General features: G+C 39.3%; 1 protein-coding gene and 1 long non-coding RNA gene across 3 annotated transcripts in view; one reads left to right on the top strand and one right to left on the bottom strand.

Annotated features, from left to right (window-relative positions):
* Positions 1 to 219: 219 nt before the first annotated feature.
* Positions 220 to 21,828, bottom strand: part of HGTX (HGTX homeodomain transcription factor) — a 41,623-nt gene continuing 20,014 nt past the window's right edge. Inside the window, exon 4 of the mRNA XM_067351095.1 lies at positions 220 to 4,445. Within this exon, the coding sequence (XP_067207196.1) occupies positions 4,203 to 4,445 (243 nt within the window). The 3' untranslated portion in view covers positions 220 to 4,202. The remainder of the gene's footprint in view (positions 4,446 to 21,828) is intronic.
* The window catches only part of LOC136998453 (uncharacterized), a 36,197-nt gene continuing 25,125 nt past the window's right edge, over positions 10,757 to 21,828 (top strand). Inside the window, exons 1-3 of one of the 2 annotated variants that reach the window (XR_010889039.1) lie at positions 10,757 to 11,310; positions 11,914 to 12,005; positions 12,238 to 12,292. This is a non-coding gene — a long non-coding RNA (uncharacterized lncRNA). Of the gene's footprint in view, positions 12,006 to 12,237; positions 12,293 to 21,828 lie in introns of both variants that reach the window. The other variant, XR_010889034.1, reaches the window with a different exon arrangement.

Here is a 21,828-nt window from a genome sequence, read left to right as displayed (position 1 = left end):
AAAAATGCATTGTAATTTTAATTGTATACATTAGTATTATTATTAATACTAAAATATTTATAGTTTGTTTAAAATTAAACTATTACTTATTAACTATCATTTTTAAAAAAATTTTCGACCGAATGAGAGCATTTATCTTTTGTTGAATCAATTCTACCGTATAAAACGCACATGCAATAATCGAGAAAATGGTGGGATAGGGTAAATGAAGTGAACGCATTACGAGATATATAATATAATTCTACAATATTACCATAATACGTGTTCCATTTATTAAATTGGAGATATAATACACAAGCGATAGATAACACGTATGTATAATTTATACAATATTTTATACAGATTGTCTCTACCTCTTCAATTAACAATTTACCTAGGTTTACTGTACAGCAATGTGTTTTGTCGGATACTCGATAGACGTTACAAGAGACTTAGGATGCACTTTAGGAAACGATCGCTCGATTAATCGCAGCGCGCGAAGTAGCGAAGTGTTCTTTTTTTGGTCTGTGTTTAGAAACATTTCCATCTCGGCCCTTTGAATTCCGGGCCCTGCCCATTGCTGAATCTTTCTGAACACAGTAATTAACACGCTTATGAAAGTTAACGCTTATCGTATTCTTACCGCACGTTTGCCTAAAGATGGCAGTCTAATTCTAATCTTGCGTTTACATAATGCAATTTTATCTCTCTCTTTCCTTATTTTATGATATGAAATCTTTTAATTTAATATAACAAATTTAAATAAAAATTTTTTAAAATATGATTTGAGGTCTAATATTCAGTCACTATAAAAGCATTATTCACAAAATACGTATACAATTGTGATAAATATACACGAATAAAATAATACCTTTATATTTATTATACTTTGAGGTCTTGGTGTAACTATTGAAGCATATTATAAAATTTTGTATCAGTTTTAGATCATAAACTAAAGTTTGCTTTATTAAAATACCATTTTTATGTTAGACGAATAAAAGGCAGGATCAAACAACCACATTGAGCGCTAACCTGCGGCAAGAATACAGAAGGTTCGTTTCTTTTTAGTTACACTCTCTTTCTCTCTCTCTGCATTTTACTTTCCTCTTTCTCTCTCCACAAGTCTGAATATACACCTACCTCATTTTAAATGCAGAATATGTAAGAAGGTGCAACTAAAAAAAACAGAGCCGGAGTTTACGAGTTTAGACGCACGCCACGTGCGATTTATTTGTGTGTGTATACGCTATATTCTCCTATTCCTCTGCGTTTTATTTTAGTCTACAATAGACGATATCTACTTACTTCACTTACGCGTCTATACCAAACGCCGTATTAAATACGTTAGATATCACATTCACGTTTATCGTTTATCTACATAATATACAAAGTCCATTTTTTTTGCGCGATTTGTTGCCGCTCTCGTAATTCGCCGCGTGTCGACGCGCATTCGCACGAAAGTATTCGCGAGATTCACGTGTAATTTTTTCCTCGCGATTATTTCTCGGATACTTTTACGATCGATTTACCGTAATTTGCAGAGAAACAAACGATAAAAAGTCTTCATTTCTTGCAACTGGCAGTTTTGGCAATAAATAAATATACGTGCGTACGAATACGTGCGCAAAAACTAAAATCGTACAAAAATAAAAATCATAATCATATAAACTCATCAATTATATAACAATTTTCAACTTTAGTGAGGCAAGAAAAGGCTTTTAGTCATTTTTGCGTAATTTTTTCGTAGAAAAATTAATATCCTTCTCCGGAGACTGTTTTAATATAAATGATTCATAACCGATCTTTTTCTCATCGATAACGGAAAGGGAAACGGAACAATTTCTCGCTGTGTTATTTTATAATAATAATATATGTGCACTTTGTCGAAGACTATCAATTCAGTAAGGTTGAATAAATTATCGGTTTGCGTTATTGGCACTGTGATCTTAGTTCAACGTACGAACAGGAAACGAAAAAATTAATAGAAGGGTGTTTTTAATTTTTATAAATCACAATGTGTTATTAAACAGCATACATAAATATAAAGCCAAAATTAAATCAGCACTATTTTATCGATTTGATTTTTTATCTGTGAATGACACTTGAACAAAATTCTTCGCTGTGAAACAACCAACCAATGCTGCACATTTTATCGCGCATAAAATAATTCCACAGCTCTTTTAATCCAACATTCACATTTATTCAACCCAGAGAATAAGTTTTCCGCGCCATTTTCCCGATGATAGTCGACTAGTTAGAAGGACGTACAGATTGCCAGGCCCTTGGATTTATGGTTATCCATTAACACCTCCTTGACGGGGCTGACGTTACGTCGCGTGCGTTGTTTGCCATATTTGCCGTGCGTTGTTTGTCGGATGGATAACAAAGCCCCAGCGACTAATCTGCCATCGCGTAAGCAGCTCGGCAAACCCTTCCTATCGATTCCTCCGTATGCTCTCACAGCGACTAAATATGCATACGCGATCGAGAGATTTTGGGGACGGCAACGCGTCGCGTCCCAGAAGGTGTTAACGATATTTGGGTGTCGTCATATTTTCCCGACAAGCACGATGCGTAATTAGAGCGACAAAGTTGTCGCGCGATTTTACCGTTTAAGTCGATTTTGATTCGGTAATTATAAATATATATAATTCAGGCCTTTATATTCCGATAATATGAACTGAAACAAATTTATAATCGTAACGTTACTTCCGCGATAATCTTGCACGTGTGAAATAAGTTGAGACAATTAAATAGTAATGTTAAATGCGACACATTTTCCTAATAGCCAATTCTGATTACGTCAAAGGCGCATTTAGCATGCGGTAAGTTTGTATTTATCTCTCGGAGCAAGATAGTCATGAAGTATTACCGTACTCGCACAGAAGTAAGCCCACTTTATGATAATAAATTGGTATTACGATTACTCGCGATTAATTAAAGTTTCCCCGGGTCGATAAACGTGCAATTGCTTGCAGGACGATCGCGTCTGATTCGTGGCTCAATCTGATTGAGCGACACTTTAGAATTTCGGGATCAACGTTTGATCGTGAACCCAGCGATGAATCGGTAGTCTTTATCGATGCTTTCGAATTGTCATATCGATTACTGAGATCAGTTCGACAACGAGACGTAGTTTGGATTCGAATGGCCGCCAAGTCATTCTGTCAGATAGCAGGTTTACGGTGGATTGAATTTTTTATTCAATCGGAAAATTTTGTTCGAAAAATATGTTTATTTCTTTAATCGTGATTATTGCTCACGATACCGAGATTTTTCAGAATTAATTGGAGAAAAAAAAAATAATATGTTGCTTTATACATTAATTTGTACACAGTTGAATTTCAAATAATAATTATTGGTTTGCGTTTGTCTAAATAAAATCGTTAAAATTCTTAAACACTTACAAACTTGCCATCGAGAAAAATAGCGCCCATTCGTAACAGTTCGAAGTGAATGAAGTCAGAGAATTGGATCCAAAATTATGGCAAGTACCATAAAAGTCGATCAGCTTCAAGAAACCATGATTCTTGATTATATTATATCGGCGCGGTTTGCAACCAATTCTCGACAATATCGCGAAACACTTATGTCTCGAAATACGATATCAGGTGTTTCCTACAAATCGCGCGTTTTCTCTCGGCTACAAATTATTCAATAACTTTGAAAAATCGATTTTTTCCCCTCAGAAAAGATTAGGCAATGATAAACTTCTAATTGAAACTTTATTCAGGTAAAAAATCCATGATGAAATTAATTCAAAAATAAATCTCTTGCATTTCATCGTAAATCTTACTTTTCACTTATAACTCAATAAGAATTGACTCCGCGGAGCGTCGAAATTCTCAAATCTGCGTGCGCTCTCTATGAAGAATTTCGAATCGTCTCCTACTTCTCGCTGTCCGGAGAAGACGCGCGACTTCCCGGACATCCCGTACGTCACTCGCGATGCCGCGTTAAGCGTCCGGCTAAATCACGAAGAAAGACACGCGGATACACATCCACGTATATACGTTTGCTTTTTTCCCTTTTTCCATCTCTCTCTCCTTTAGTCGTTCCGCGATCATTTCCGAGCCGACACGCGCGCTGTTCTCCGAACAAGCCGCGAGAAACCGTCCGGAACGCGCCGCCCCCGGGCCACGCCTTATCCGTCTCCTCCGCATCCCTCTTTTCCCTTTTTTCGCGCCCCCGCGTGTCCCCGGGCCACCCCCGAGCGGCGGCTCTCAATGCCTGTACTGCTGCTCGAGCTCCCTTCGCAACCTCTTCGCGGCGGTCTCGCCGCCGCCGCCACCGCCGCCGCCACCGCCGCCGCCGCCGCCGCTACCGCCGCCGTCGGTCTCCGCGTCGCTGCAGCCGTCCTCGCCCTCGGCGACGACGCCCTCAACCTCCTCTTGCCGTCGTTTTGCCGTCGCCATCTCCGCCGCGTGCTTCTTCCGCCACTTTGTCCGCCGGTTCTGGAACCACACCTGAAAATCGGAAATCGGATGCTCGCGTTAAAGATAAAATCGCGATTTTAATCGTGAAGATGTCAAGCACAATCTAGTTTGTCCACTTTTCGAAATTATAACTCGAAATACTTATCAAATATCGCTTGCACTTGTTATTTGTGAAGCAGTAAAATAAGACAATCAATCTGCGATAAATATTTCTTTGAAGAGTTAATTGATCTTGAACATCTACATGTAACTTATACTTTACGCGCAAAACGTTTTATACAATCCAACAATAATATTGATCTCTGTTACAAGAAAATTCTTGTGTAAAACTTTAGGATGACGTCATAGATTTTTTGGAATAAAACTTTTTCTCCATCAATATAAAATCCGAACGGCGAATTAGCTCCCCCGAAATAAAAATCCCTATCGCGGAACGGCCGCGGCCGACGTGAATCGAGCAGGAAATTATTGAAATTGCCGACTCCCGGAGCCGATCGACATCTTCAGCGCCGTCCGCCCGCGGAGTTCATTCAACCTTTCTCGATTAATACGCCGGCCGCAACTCTAGCGGGCGTCTATAACATTTGAATTAACGGGCAAAGGTCCCGGCGAAAATTCATCGGCGACTGGCCTCCCGCGGGGACGCGCGGAGGTCGGAAACGGCGCTAACTTAAGGTGCCCCTCCGCACCTATAAAGCTCGAGATACACAGTAGGAGTCTGTGTCCCCGCAACAATGTATTTAATTAACGTAACGGGTGTCAGGGGAGCACGGGGGAGCTTCACCGTAGCGCGATTGCACCCACAAACCACCCCCGATCCATGCCAGCGTGTGGCCCCCGCTAAACTCCTCCTCCTCCTCGTCCTCCCTCTCCCACTCCCGTTGCCGCCGCCGCCGCCACCGCCGCTCTTCCGTATCCAACCCCAATCCGCAGGCTTGTTCAATGGCCGCCAAGTCGAGAGCTTAAATTAAAGATATAAGCGTCCCGGCGAGCGAGCGCGAGCGCGAAGCGGTAAACGAATTAAAAAGTAAACGGCCGGCCGTAAAAGTTAATGGCTGTTCGGATGAAAATTAAAATACTCGAGGAATTAAGATAACGGAGAGGCAGGCGAATGGACAATCTGCAGGGATTGACTGCAAGCAAACGTCGGACGTAAAAAAGCAGTTCGGCCCGGCAACGAAAGTCCAATTTGTGTTTCATGTCGGTCTTCATGAAGGAAGAGAGAGAAAGAGAGCGGAAGAAAGGAATAAAGGGTGGAAGGAAACGAGAGATGCTAGAAAAAGATTAGGCTGCGCGTTCAACTCATTAAAGACGCTTGATAAACAAAAAATTTCTCGAATTTCTTTTCTACTTAAATTAAGTAGAAATTTATAATTATATTTTCTAAAAAATCTTTGAAAACGTTTCTTAAACATTCCTTTGAGACGTCGTATTCTTCTTTTTAAAATGTAACATATAAAAATATTAATTATAATATTTAATTATAATATCGAAAAAACAAGACTCTTAGAGTATTGTGTCAATAATGCACTGATTTGGACAACGATACGAATAGAAAATATCATATTATGCTTCAAAGTATGCGAATATTTCCTGCGGAAAAATAGATGCTTCAAACGTAGGTTTGCCTACACGTGATTGTGATCTTGCAATCGCGATAAACAAGCTCTTTCCGTCCACGAGAATTCGCAATTTCTGAGATATCATTCAATGGATCGGAGAAACTGTGTGTGTATGTGAGGACAATCAAAATTGATGCTAAGTTTACCGAACTCTCCCTCGGAATCGTGCGAGCCGACCTAGTTTCTCTCTATTAGTACCGACCCTGTTTACTTTACTAAAACAAACTTTAAAGACGATAAAGCCTGTACTTAACCCTTTAATAAATCCAAACGCGACATCTTATTTTTGCAGAAACACAGGTACTACATTTTGTCAAACTTATTACATTCTTCGTTTGAAATATATTAATCGCTGAAACATTATTGCAATCGCTTGATATTACTCGTCAATGATATTTGTAATTTATAATTATTTTGTTTCTTGTTGCTTTCAACGAAATTATATTTATACAATTTTCTGTCTAGAAACATGTATCCTGAGAAAACATTCTGTTAAAAAACTCTAATAATATTCTAATAACATCATATAAATATAATATTAATAACATTATATAAATTGTTAGATGAGAAAAGATGTAAATTTTTTGATTAATTTAATTTTGTTGATTAAAATTGGAAGGTTAGTTATTTGCAGTTTTGGCTGGTCCTTTTCGATAGAACGATAAAAACCCGATTTGGGGTGCAACTGCAAAGCCTCTTCGATCGTTATTCTGAAAATTGTCGTATCTGATACAGTGCGAAAATGTAAATGCAAAGAAAGTCCTGGCCGGGGATTCATCTATCTTGTTTTTGAACGCATTAGTCACGCGCACGTTGCGAAACGGGGGCGGGAAACTGGCGGTTGTCGTTCCTTCTCCCTTCGGTCCCCTCGTCAACAGCGCTGCGCGTCGTCTCACAACTGTTCGATTTATTAAATCAGGATTATCTAAGCCCATTACTTTGTTCCGCGAAGAGCTAGATACAAAACCGCATTTGTAACTCGCGTAAAGCCCTTAGGGCGGGTCCGCAGAGAGCGGCACTGATTTTCGCGGTCGTCCACCTACCCTCCTCGTCCCCCCTTCCCCCCCCCCCGTTTGTAACAGATAATACCGATAGCATCTGATCTCGCCGTTGATATCGCCGCCGGGACAATTTATTATGCGAAAGATTACGGGCCGTGTGACTCAGTTCTCGCTCTCGGGGGGGGCGACAACATTTGCGCGAGTAACTTCTCGCTCGAATCAAAATTGTGATAAGACCACCGCGAATCTAAATAAGTGTTGAAAACTAACGCATAAATATTGCACTTTTGATCGAATTGTTTCAGCATATATAAAATATAATATTTGGCGTCAAGAATTCTTTTCTGTCAATTATTTTTGAGAAAAGTATATTAATTCGAAGAAGCTCATATACGATTTTGAAATAAAAATTAGCGAAACAAAGGACTAAGAGAACTGCAGAAAACGTGCCGAATATGGATGCGTTCATTAAAATTGTTCAAATGTTTCGGTCTGGCATCAACCATTCTCAATAAAATTTAACAATAATCATAAATAGACTAAACACTTAAAAATATAATTTTTTTAAATATAAAGAAATATATTATTGAATAATCAGGGAAATTGCTGCACTTGAAAAATCTTTATCATAAAGCATGATATCGATAAAAACATTTTTTAAACGGTTGGTTTCGAAAAAATGTAATTTTCATACGACAATCGATTCCAGGGTATTGCTATGTAACGAAGATAGATAGACAAGCGGGAAAGTTCATAAGTATAAACATAGGAAGCTAGAGAATAAAGAAGGAATAAAAGAAAATTAATGGCAGACATACAAGAGAACCGGAATAAAAAAAAGCAAGAAGTGTAAAACGCAAAATTTAGGTGCGGAAAAAATCGCAGAAAAGGATAAAAAAGAAACAGAAAGAGATAGAAATGAACGACAAGAGATATTTTGTGAAAAGAGAAACGCGAGAAAGGGGCAAATTAAGGGGTGACAGACATTGAGAGAAATAAAGGAAGAGAGAGAGAGAAAGAGATGGAGGAACTGTGTATGCATGGAAACGGATTTCAATGTAAATGCGTGGAAAGGAAAGGAAACTGCGGATTGCATTTGCAAAATACTCTCCTTTTCTCCCTCATTCAAGGTGCATATTCGTTCTAGCATCATCGATGCTTCTGACAGTTCTAATTAGAAAAAAGGTTTATGTTATTTCGATATGCCTTTTATCGTCATTTTTACGAGATACAGCTTGTAAAGTTGTTTCTAAACTCTAATAAATAAATAAGATGCTAAACAAACGCAAAACATGTCTGATAAATTTATAAAACAATATTGTTTTTTTTATTAGTGAAAATTTTAAATAGCACATTCTATGAAACGCACGAATTAATAATAGATAGTAGAAAAGTAAAAGCAAAGATTATATATATATATATATATATAAACAAACTTATCGATAAGTTAAAAAGAAATAAAATGAAAAATATTTAAACATTTTTTGTGATATTTAAAAATAATTTAACAATGTATGTGAAGATTGTTGATTTTTTTATAATTATAAACTAATATCAAATTATATTAAATCGTTATTAAAGTTTATTTAGCGATTTATGATGAAATACAATTTTATACAGAAAATGACATTGCCAATAAATGACAATTCGGAATAATGAATGATATCTCGCTTGCGAAAAGCATATCGCGTGCAAATGGAGCACTTAGCGTTCCGAAGAACTCTGGATAACGCTGATTGCCAAAAAGTCAATTAATCGGAAGCGTAGCCAGAAATATGACGAAAACTTCCGCTCCGATTGAATTATATCGTGTATTAAGAGAATGACAAATGGATCGACGTGCACAAAAGAAATACAAGAAACACGAGAGGCATATCATATTTTCTACATATTTCTTCTGCATTTGGAATGTATTATTCTCAATAGCTTGGCATGCTTTTCTATTAGCTTGTGCTAGTATTACTGACTCGTGCATTGCATACAAAGTATTCATATTTAATATCTTTATTCATAAAAAAAAAAAAAATAAATGCACGTTCTAATCTTTTTTTGCTCATACTTATGCTTAACTCTTTTAATAACTCTTTCATATCTCACATATAATCTAGTTATTTAATTAAAGATAAACAATCAAAAGTTAGTTTTGTTTTAGTTTGTATAATAATTAATTAATAAATTCTAAAAGATTTTATCTTATTTTATATTTCATACAAGCAACATGCTCCAGAAATACTGTCGATAAAACTGATATTCAATTTGTGTCAATTTTCTATTATCAAGAGATCACGTTGTCGTCAAGTGGCACATACGGTTCGGCGATCGATCCTGTCATCCCGAGATACATGAAATCAACCATCACCATCGTCGTCGTGTCGACGAGGGAACATAACTCTCGTAACTTTTTCTAAAATCCATATTCGCGTCTGGCGCGTAAAAAAGGTGCATCGGAGCTTAAAAATTTATCGAGGTACCGATGAAAGCGCACCCTTTGAATAATAAGCGTGTCGACCAATGACGTGGAAAACTTTCAAGTAAATGTCATACATGATTCCGCACGCGTCGTTAAGCATTATCCGTGGTCCTGGAGCGTTTAGCAGAATTTTATCCCTGTAACTCCTTCGTCTTCCGCGCGCAACATCGGCGCATCGTGGCGCACGACTACATCAATTTTGAACTTTCGATAACTGCAGTATATGTATATAAAATATATTTTATTAACATTTTAACCACTGACACATTATAACACATATTTTAACCAGTGACTATATAGTTACATATTAAATTTTTCTCACAATTTCACTGAATTGGCAATGAAAAGGTCTCTTCCATCGATACGTTGGACACTCTGAACATTATGGCTTTAACTACTAACTCAATTATGATTTTTCCAACGACTATCATGAATATGAAATACAACTACTCGGACATAACTTTTTACCAATAATTTTTAATTATTTTGCTTTGCTAAATTAATTGAGGATGCGTACGACACAACTTTTATAATTTATGATTATACAAATTTTATTTTACTAAGTTATTACACTGAAGAAGGCCTGATAGAGGCAGAAACATTTGTTGTTAACAATTGATAAAAAAAAATCAAATATATGTAATAACAACCAACTTGGCTTGTTTTGCCTTTTATTTTCTTGTGTTGATAAAATATATTGTTTTATCAGAAAAAATTAATATGACAGACAGAACGACGTGCATAAGAGAAATACATTTTTCCTGTTGAAAAATGCAAGGAAGAAGCAATCATATTTCCTATTTCTTCTGCATTTGGAATGCATTATTTTCAATAGCTAATTGCATCTAATTTGCTACAATCATACATAGCAGTTGTTTGTTTGTTTTTGTGTTCTAAGACGCGGCGTATGTAACGTACGTGCGCTGTTGTCTACGCGTTGTACCTCGCTGCTATTTATACGACAATATTTGGAGCAAAACAGATGGCGAGGAAACTGTTCGGTATTCTTATTATTCGAGTTAATTTCGACAAGCAAAATTTTCTACATGTTACGTTTGACGAAAAGTATACCGCGTTTTGATCCTTTTGAACGAATTGTAACCGTCTTTTTTGCGCGTACGTATATGTGTTGTGTTTGTCGGCTTCAATCTACGTCACGTTGATGGATGAAACGTTGTTAATCGCGAACACTCATGGTAAATAATATGTTCCGGCAATCATCGTTACTTGAATCGGTTCTTCCGACAAAAATTTACACTCGTTTTGCTTTGATGCGGATAAAATGCGTGATTAATCACGGAGCGTTCTTACTCATCTTCCGTAGTAAATACTGTCATGGCAGAAAACAGGTGAAGAATGGAGAGTGAAATAGATCGATGATCAAAATTAATACTACGCGCGCCACCCTTCGGTCGTTATGATAGTTTCGCGTTCGCGTAAAATAATTGAAACTAACTACCGTTTGGAGGCGCACATAACGTCGATATCGATACATTTGACATTATGTGCGCCATCTTTCGGCCGTTATATTGTAGAACGCGAAGTGTGAACGGTTCATCGTGATTAATCACGTATTTTATCAGTTAAAATGCGTAACAAGTGTGAGTTTTGTCGGGAGTGCCGATTTAAGTGACGGGCGATTGCCGGATCGTATTATTTGCCACGAGCATTTCGTTGATTGTTTGGCAAGCGGATCATGAATTGCTCAATCGAGTGGGTATGAATTTTGATGCTGAAGAGACATACAAAATGGTCCCTACGTTTGCTCAAGAGGATCGCAGCGTGATGTATTTTCATTAAATGTTAGTACGTATTGAAAAATTGGCTTACTAGAATTAAAATGTATTAATTATGTATGTGTTTATATCTGACGGTGCCGTGCTTCCGTCAAACTATTTGTCTCGCTTCCTCTCTGGAGTTGCATTATAACGATGGTTCAAAATGCGCTAGCAGTGCGGAAAACCTATAGTGTAATATAAACTATAAATTGTCAGTACTGGTAGTGAATATTGATACGCAGCCTAAATATGAAGTTGTCTCAGTTTTTAATAACTTTGTGCGTATGCATCTAGATAATCGTGATGCATGACTGTTATCGCGCGCGTCCTGAATTATTTAAAATTGGTGCAATTTCATGTGGAAAGATATTTCTGATCGCTTGTGTATCAAAATGGCCGTTAACAAGTAAGATGACAATAATAGCTGTAATTATGTCATGATATGTAATATGATATGTAAAGCATGTTTTATTTTGCGTGTCGTGTTTGCCTTTTGTGTTCTGTAACAGCAATTTTGTGACATAATTCCGTCCGTGATTATCGTATTTTTTTTAGTGTAGAAAGTGAAGTGCGCGAGTTGACTGTCATACGTAATTTACGTAACTAATTGTAGATGTGGATTTCCAGTATTTAACAATTCTTCGATGGAATTGATCGAGTAATTGTTACAACAGACGAAATTTGTGTGGAGACTGAAGCAACCAGCAATATTTTAGCTGGTACAATTATTTATTTATTATTATTATTACAATTTATATTTTCTAAATCTTTATTGAAACATTTGTTTTTTAAAATATTTGAATATTTATTTAAAATGTCATATAATTACTCACGCAATTTGCTGCAAATAATTATGTTTTAATTAAAATAAAAATAAACATTGTGTAATAATGAGTATAAATAAAATGTATGATAATTTACAGTTAGTAAAATTTATATTAATTTCTCCAGGTGAAGACATGCGTGAAAACAACTGAGAATATAATTAGTTGGAGTACAACGACTGGTGAGTAAATTTATTCCACATACTTTCCAAATAATTACTGCGAAGAATTGATATTGTCTATTACTTCTTTCTTTTTATTTTATATTTATTATATAATTATACTAAGAACTGTATTTTGATCATTTCCAATTTGCAATTTTGCAAACAAATAGGGAAATACAAAATTATTTTCTTTTTATCATAAAAGTTAAATATTTTGCACAAGTTTGCAAAGTATTACTGTTAAATCATAAAAAATTACATATTTTTGGAAATATAATATCTATAAATATACCTGTATATAGAAAAAATATATAGAAAAATATATAGAAAAAAAATTTTATACAGACAAATTTTTATTACAAAAATTGATATCTATTAAATAAATTGTCTATAGAATTAATATAGTCTTGCAATTGGAATTTTTGTTGAATTGAATTGATTTATTGAATCAGAATCGTTTTGGATTTGTTACCAAAATTTGGCACAAACATCTTATACTTAATATATGATGATACTCATTAATTTTGTTCGAAACTGGTTAAATACATCATAAGATAATGGCTGTTTAATATCTCTTTCTTTTTTTTTGCGAAGTGTTATGCGACGGAAAAACCTGGCTTTTGCCTTTTGTCATGTTGATGCATGTGGTACGATAGTATAGCGAGAGATATATCCGTGTGATGCAAACAAAACTATTGAGGCTCGACCGATGCCCTTTAACGCATTGACTGCTCCGGCTTCTTTTAGTATAAAATTTGCATTTACGCCATATGGCGTGACGCGACAGCCTATTTGTAACCCACCGACCGGGGTGGAGTAACGAGAGCTCCTAAATGCCATCAAACCGAGAGTGTTAACCGCCGCAGGCTCGATATTTGTGTCACATGTTACATTAGCTTTGTCGTAAAGCACGCTGGCGATCGCAACCACGCGTTTCTGTCGACTTGTCAAAAGTGCAGAATGAATAATTAAACGCACAGATAATTACGAGATTATTGGCGATTGACATAAATAATTATGGCTCACTTACGACACTTGGTTTTGTAAAGAGACGAGGACTAAATTTATTTCGGTTAAATTTTATTTTTATATATTTAAATAACTTTTTTAATATCGCTTATTTATTAATATTACATAAAATTTAATATCTTATCATAATATTATTTCTGTCATATAATATCTTTGTAATTTAAATTTGTGAATATTACTTATTCAAAGTACTTTAAACTTTTATGTATTTAATAACTTTAACAAATTTATCTATTACATGTATTCTCGATTTTGCCTACTTTTCTACAATTTGGTTCTACTGGAAATATATCGGGCTTCCATAAATGCGATATATATATTTATACATTCTGGAGAATTGGAAATAAAGGCTCTCATTGCGTATCCCCAAGCGATTTAAATCACGTAGAGTGTCGCGAATCGCGAATGCGGCTGCGATTTCGCGTCGTCAATCGGCCCAGAATAATCGCGGGATCTCCGCGGTTCGCAATATTACAGAGTGCTCGGAGCAGAATGTTTCTACGAGTAATAAGTAATGCGATCTCTTCGCGGGAATAGCTGGAAAAAGGAGAAGGAGGGAGGAAAGTAGGGGGGTGGTTGGACGACGGAGGGTAGTTGGCTTACCGGCGATAATGCGCTCCTCTGTATTCCGTTGCCGTAGCGCTTCCCCATATCGATATGTTTCCTCTCCCCTCCCCCCTGGTTCCTCCCCCGCGACACCCCTGTAACTCCCGACCACCCATTTGGCCCCGCTCGGAGATCAAATGGCTTCACCGATTCGCGTTATCCCCAATATTCTATTTTTATTTCGGAATCAAATTTCGCGGCGGCCGCCACGAGCACGGCGAATTTTTACGGCTCTCTCTCGACAGGATGCCGAGGAATCTTTCACCCTCGGAAAACACGCCGAGACGATACGATATCTCCGCATCCGTGACGCCGTTACGAAGTGGATTATGAGATATAACAATTCGTTGAAGCCTTAAATAAACATCGCGATTCTCATCGAGATTTTTAACGTCTTCCTAATTTGAATTACAAAAACACGTTTTATTTTAAACAAAAGTCTTGTACCTTCTTTCGCTTTTGCTCATAGTTTTATTGTGTAAACATTTTCATATTTAAGATTTAAAAAAGCACATTTATTTGCAGTCAATTGGTATACTAATTATAGGCGTAACTAGGAGGGAATCAGGGGGGGGGCAGTCCTCCCCCAGAAATTTCTTGGAAATAATAATTAATCTAAATAAAAACAATTTTGGACTGCGGCACAGATCTCTGACATGAGAAAGTTGGAAAGTATTTTAATGTGTTTATTTTTGGTGTAAAATTATTATCCTATCATTAAATGACCGACAATAAAAGATTTCACAATAGGAATTTAAAATTTACAAGTAGGAGGAGCCATGGTTCTCCCTAGAAAAAATTTCCTAGTTACGCCAATGAGTTGATTTTCGGTTGATGGGCAAATATAGTTTTTTTTTCGTGGATTTTCACGACAGCATCTTCTCGTTATATAGCAGCTGCTCTTAATTCGCCGAAATATATTCTCCCGCTTGCCGCCTTAGTAGCACAAAGAATTATTTCTTCTTTACATTATCATCCCCATCGAGATGCTCCTGCGTTGATTAAGATACTCCCTATTTAATTTCCACGCGATGTCTTTGCGTTTAGAATACAAAAGCATTTTCTTTTTTTTTCAGTTAAAATGTAAAAGAAATTTGATAAAACATGAGCATCTTGCTATCAGTTTATAAACATTTAATTTGTTGTGGATATAGTTAACAAAATCTTCTTTTATATACATAAATTAAATAAAAATACAAATATATTTTAAATGAAGAGAGACTGCGATGTAATATATTATTTTTAATATCAAAATTTTCACTCAAAAATTGCACACAATTTTTTGCTTGCTTTATCTGTAAAATTTCACTGTTTTACGAGTACGAGACTGATATCCATTTTTCGCTACTTGAAATCGCTATGATTCACCTTGTTGAAAATCTTTTCCCAGCTATATTCGGTGAATCAGCGATCTGTGTGAAGACAATGCGAATGAAAATTTATTTCATTGTTCTCTGGTCGTAAACGGTTGCTCGATCTTCTTATACAATCTTCGAAAAAAAAATGATTTTGTGTCCGAAAAGAGATCGATTGAATTGGAGCAACTCGAGAGGAATTTGGTAATCTTCACTACTATAAAAAAATACGTTATAGGGAAATATTAATACAAGCGTACGATAATTTCTTGCATTATAACTTTGCGTTCTTCGTATTTTAATGGAGGAATTATGAGCAGAATATATCATAAATCTAAAAAAATCTATATTTATTGATAGAACAGAAGTTACATACAATAAGAAGTTTCTAATAATCGCTCTTAACTGACTTCATTATGGAAATAAACTTTTTGCGGTCTGCAATTCTAATGCGAATTTCCGGAAACGTACGATGTGCGTACACATGTACGCGAAGGAACGGTATATATCAACGCATAGCGCCACTAATTCCGACAAGAAATGCATCATGTAGAATATCTTTAGACGTTCGGATACGAGCGGTCGACTGACTCGATGATGAACACCCGTTAATCTGAATGCGAAATGATCTTTGTGATATAGTAAATAAACACATAATCTTTTTACATAACAATTTTTATTTAAAGATATAAATTGAGTGACGTCTTTATTGAGCAATTTATTTGACATTAATTAGAATATCGAACTAGTTTGGAAGAAATTCGTGTTATAATTTTATTATATGAAAATACACTTTCTTGAACAATATTTTTTCTTATTTTTTTAAACTGGCTATTATAAAGGCATATATTGTTTTCAGATATGTTTATAATTTCTCTCATTTTCTAATTTAGTAATACAAGGTGTATATTTCATAGTTTTTTACGATGTCAATAGACGATATTGTATTTAACTATCGCGAAAAGTGCAGACTGTCGAAATATAGAGTGCGCATTTCGAAAATAGCCCCCGGTGCAAGCGTTCATCAGATGCGAGGCGAAACGGCGCCATCGGAAAGCAATTACCGCGTGCATCGTCGCGATGCAAAAGCGACGCGCGTCCGGTTTATCATCGCGATAATCGATGACGAGCAGGCGAGCGTTGTCAAACCGGCGTGCGAGCAACGCCGGAGGTATTACTTTCCTCACGCCGGTATCGAGATATTGGTCTCCCGGAAAAAAGGTTCCTAATAATTTCCCGAGACCGGCCCATACAATTACGCGGCCCATAAAACATAATGGCGTCTCGGGCGCCCGTGTATACACCCCGATATAATTCCGAGCCGGCGATCTCGACGAGATCGTTCCGCTGGCAGGGTCGAGCCGAAAGACGTGTAGGAACGGGAGAAAGAGAGATAAATGAACTTGTGCAGCAAGATGTAAGACAAAAAGAGAGAGAGAGAGAGAAAGACCCGAGCAACAGTGGCGAAGTAGGCAAGGTGGCTGGCTGGCGCGGTTCGGCCGAAAAATAAAGTCAGTTTTATCGAGAAGGAGAGAGAGATCCGAGCCGGTGGAATCGCGGGCATTATGGAGTCAAGTACATGTGGGCCAATTTCGAGGGTATACGCGATGCGGTGTGGCGTGGTGTGGTGTGGTGCGGTGCCGGCACACTGACGGTAGTGGGAGGTGAATGAAGGGAAACGCCGCCTGCTGCCGTGATTTATCACGCCACGCCGTGCCGAGCCGCGCCGCGCCGCGTACATACACCGCCATGATGATACATGGCGGAGGCGGGCAGGGCGAGAGAGAGAGAGAGAGAGAGAGAGAGAGAGAGAGAGAGAGAGAGGCCTTCCGCCTCGTACTAATTGACGTCATCGATATTGGTATCCGTCGACGAGCAGATTACTCCGCCGTAAACAACTCGGCCCACCGAATCCCCCTGTGCCTCGTCGGTCCCCTCCGGTGGCCGCCGCGCATACCGCCTGGACGGGGAAACCCACTTTAGCCATCAGCATCAGCAGCGGCAACCACCACCACGTCGTGCGGGATAACGTCGTAATGCGCGTTGTAAGACCGTCGCAGCCCTGCGCGTGTACTCTGACCCCATCCGACGCTCGCCCATTTGGGGAAGGTGCGGCCCCTCCCCCCCCCCCCCCCCCGACAGAGCGAAGGGCCCGTTTTGCGACGTGTAGTTTGATATCGTGTTTAATGTGTTTGGGGATGCCGCTGTTTTCAATTAACTCGAAACGATGCACGATGTTTTGCTTAAAAGTTAGCGAGTAGGGGGGCGAGTTGAGCGTGGCGTGGGGGGGGGGGGTCGAGTAGGGCGATTGCGAGGTAAATGCGGCGCTATGAATGTTCTGCAGTGGTTAAGTTTGGAAATGATTTTATAGCGGTGACTGTCGAACAAGTAATCATTATTTTTGGCGATCGTTAACTTTTCGCTTGCGACAATGGAATCTCAAAAAACATTCATTTGTCGGATACTCTATTAATTGGAACTGAATTAAACTTACAGAAACATGTATTACATTTCCAAAATTTTCATTTTTTATTCCATACTGGATTTTTCGGTCAATTTATGATCCATCTTAAACTAAATAAAATCTTCAAATTTAAATTTACAACATAATCCACGCAATAACAACTCGAACAGCGATCACACCGCATTAGAGATAAAGGATTAAAGAGCTCAGCACAATTATAGTGTCTGCACACTCCTTTCTATCGTATCTTTAATCGTTTCGATAAACAGAAAGACTGACTTTCGATCGCGGCGATGAATCGCGACTATCACACCCCCGACATCATCTGCACAAGAAAGTATGTAATCCACCTGATTCACGATCGATGCCTTCGCTACTTTCTCTCTCTCTCTCTCTCTCTCTCTCTCTCTCTCTCTCTCTCTCTCTCTCTCCCTCCATCCCTCCTTCTCTCTCCTACTCTCTCGCCACCCTTGAATAGTCTCATGATGTCTCTTGCGCTGTTCACCACCCTCCATCTCTTGTTTTCTTCATCGCGATACACGCGTACGAGAGAGAAAACGCCTGCAAAACAGGGCGCCACGGTCTTTAACTCGCAAATGCTCGGCGCTCACTTTGCTGTATTAGATTCTAATAGGGGAGCACACACTGAGGGGATCATTTGTGCTAAGAGCTCTTCGTTTCGTCTTGTCGCGTCTCGTTGCACTCGACTTGCCTTAAATGAATGTTTATGGTGGGGGATTTAACTGAATCATACGACGAATATCATTGCCAATTTCGACAACGACGACAGCATTGATGGATACGTTTCGTGTAATCATAATGAAATGCGTGACAAATCTAGCTTTATGATCGTTTGAGATAATTCTAGGGGTTGAGCGTTTATCTTACATGTTTTTTATTTTTACTCTCGGACGTGCATTTTTTATAGACTCTAAAAGTATACAATTTGTGAAAGAAAGTTTTTTATAATAATTAAAATAATTCTCTTCTAATTTGATACTGAAATAATGTTCCCGAATTCTATTTGCAATGTTAAATCCGATTTTGGAAAAATCTGCCTGGATTTAGTTAAACGAGTTAAAATAACTGCATCTTAAATGAATATGCAAAATATACTTATTGTCAATTGCAGAGTCACGAGAAATTAACAATTCATATGAGTTTCTCAAAACAGGTTAATATTTGTAATATTTTAACGTTTTGAAATCAATTGAATAATAGTATAATTGAATTTCAAATTTTTAGGAGAAATAAATGCATATCAAAAAAATAAATACCACTAGAATTGCTAGTCGGTTGATTAAGTAAAGAAATATGATTTATGTTTCAAATAATCAATTGGATCCGCAGAACTGTAGAGTAATAAAAAGCCCTTAGACTTTTGCTTATTTGAAATCTAATATGTTACACGTAAAGTATTGTATGCGAAACTTGTTCATCATTTACTCAGATTACGCATACACATCGCTGGCAAATATTTCATTGCGAGAATTTATGTGAACCAACCGCGCGCATTACGCAGAGAGAAGCTCTTTCCCGTGTCGTTTAGCGAGAAGGATATGGGAGTCACATTCGAGCAACGACGTTCGGTTGATCGAATATATTAACGTGCGGGCAATTTGTACAGCCTGACGGATATAACCCCCCGAGAACCATCGGTGGCAAAATGTATTCCGGAGATTACACCATCCGAAATCCGTCGTGCTATTAGGCGAAAAAAGAGAGAGAGAGAGAGAGAGAGAGAGAGAAAGAAACGCTCCTGCGCGCTCATGCGCGGGTATCGATAAGATATACGTTTCGATAATGAAAAAGTTATAAATCTGGAATTGTGAAATGGCGGGCCGTATAAATCTTCATCGGGCAGCGCTGCCAAATCCCTTCGTACCGCGCAAATCCCTTTCCAATATTGAAAAAAGTGATAGGTCCAGTATGTAATGATCCGGTATTACCCGAAACCGCGAGGGAACGCTATCGATCTATCGTTGGTATTCCGCCCGCATCGACCGGTGTCGTTCTGTACATCCTCCCGCGTGTGTATCCAATTATAAGATAGCACTCTCGAATGAAACGTCCGTGTGCATAATTGCGACACTGCTTCGTGGACGCAGCGGGATACAATTTCCTCCGCTTCAAATAAATTATGGATTTAATTATGAAATCCATTTTTTACAATCTTTTCTTTTTTTTTTTTAACAAAATTCAGATTTCGCGGAGATCGGAGATTGACTTCGCGTATTTCTTTCGATAATCGCAACGTTTGAACTGTTCGCGCGACAGCGATCACGAGTTGCACAAAGTGTACGGAGTGGCGATTATAGTTCAAGCGACGCCGCGATTTTTTGCCGTTGCTACACGTAAGTTATTGTAAACAGCGTCATGATCATTGCGCAAACCCCCAAGAAACTTTTGAAGGGTATCGCGCGATAACGCGGGATTCATCGGCAGCGGTGATATAAACAAGCCCTCCCCTCCCCCCCCTCTCACTCCCACGCAGTCAGCCGGTCGCGCAGAAGAGTACGCGGGTATATATTGTCGTAATATTTCGAAAAACGCGCGCCGGCACTCCGGGATCCGGCGGCAATCTCGCCCTCGAAGATGGCATATACGCGGAGGTGAATCGCCTCTTCCCGAGGAAATCCGAGGTAATTGAATGCTAACCCTCCTCACCCCCGCGGCGCGTCCCCCCGCCGCGCCCTTGCTACGCGCGGCAATCCCTCCCTCCTCGTCCACCCTCCGTGTCGCGTCCCTCATTCCACCCCTCCCCCCCCCCGGCCCCTTCCAGCCCCCGGCTCTGCTTTAGGGGGCGCCACGCTCGCGCTCTCGCTCCCCCTTCGCCATCACTCACTGACACAGACTTGTAGCTTTCAATAAAAATGTAAATATGGCGGCGTAGAACGAGCCAATGACAGCGCTACATCGACGCCCGGAGTCTGTGAGGGATAGATAGATAGAGAGAGAAGAGGAGAAAGGGAGAACCTGCCTTTGCGGCAGGGGTTGAGAGTTTCGAAACGGGAAGCAGCCAGGCTCTCTCTCTCGGAGGGTCGAAGATGGCGAAGGAAGAGATAGAGGGGAAGGGGGAGGGGGAGGAGGGGGGTGGGAGCGAAGGGCGAGCGGGAGACTTCGGCTCGAAGCGGAGCGCCGGAAGGTGGCGGGCGAAGAGACGGAGGAGCTTGCGGGGGCAAGAGAGATGTCTGTAGGGAAAGAAGGGGGATGCAAAAGCTCCCACGGAAGACGAAAGATGAAGAGAGAGAGAAAGAGAAGTCGCTCTCCGTCCTTTCGCTCACCGTCACCGCGGCCTCACCCGAGTTTCATCCGCGCTTCTCTTCCCTGCGTTCCTTCTTCCTCCTTGGTGACGATGAAAGAGAGGCGAGAAAGAGAAAGAGAGAGAGAGCGCAAGAGAGCGACGCCGAGGATGACGCAGGTGCCGCAAAGCTTGACACGTCTCCGGCTGTTTTGTCACCTTCTTTTATCCTTCGAACTTTTTTACCGGCTACCTCGTTAGATGCCCTCCCTTCCCTCCGCTCTGCCCCCCCCCCCCCCCCCCCCTTTACGCTCCCGTTTGTCCTCTCCACTCGCAGGCGGGGCGCGTTGATGGAGTAAGCCGAGCGACGAGAGCAGGACGCTTTTTAAAATCGCGCCTCCACGCGAGCGAGTCGCTTTTTGCGGGGCGTCGTTGCGGAGGGCAACCCCCGTGCTGAGCGTCGACGGGCGATCGCGGGGGGATTTCCTTTTTTCGGAGGAGATTTTTCGGCCGCGGATTATTCGTCGCCGCGCGGATTTGCGTTTCCGCGCCGAGACGATTGCTCTGATCGATCTCTCCGATGTCAGCGAACGCGAAGACGAATATCTCTTCGCCTCCTTTTTTTTTCTCGACGGGACACTTGCGACGTGTATTTGATAATTGAGATATTCGCAACATGTGTATAAAAACTTTACGCGTTTATTCGCGTTGTCGTATTGCTGTGGCAGTAAACCTTTCTTCCAACTTAAAGAAATGATTCAATTTTCCAAGACTAAAATTAAAGCTTCGTCTTTTTTCTCTTCAAGGAAACAAAGAATTTTTTTAAACAACGATCGAACAAGATTGAGCAATTACAAGT

This window comes from Linepithema humile, chromosome 1 (assembly GCF_040581485.1).
Source record: "Linepithema humile isolate Giens D197 chromosome 1, Lhum_UNIL_v1.0, whole genome shotgun sequence".
Taxonomy (NCBI): domain Eukaryota; kingdom Metazoa; phylum Arthropoda; class Insecta; order Hymenoptera; family Formicidae; genus Linepithema; species Linepithema humile.
This window is presented reverse-complemented; position numbering and strand designations above follow the sequence as displayed.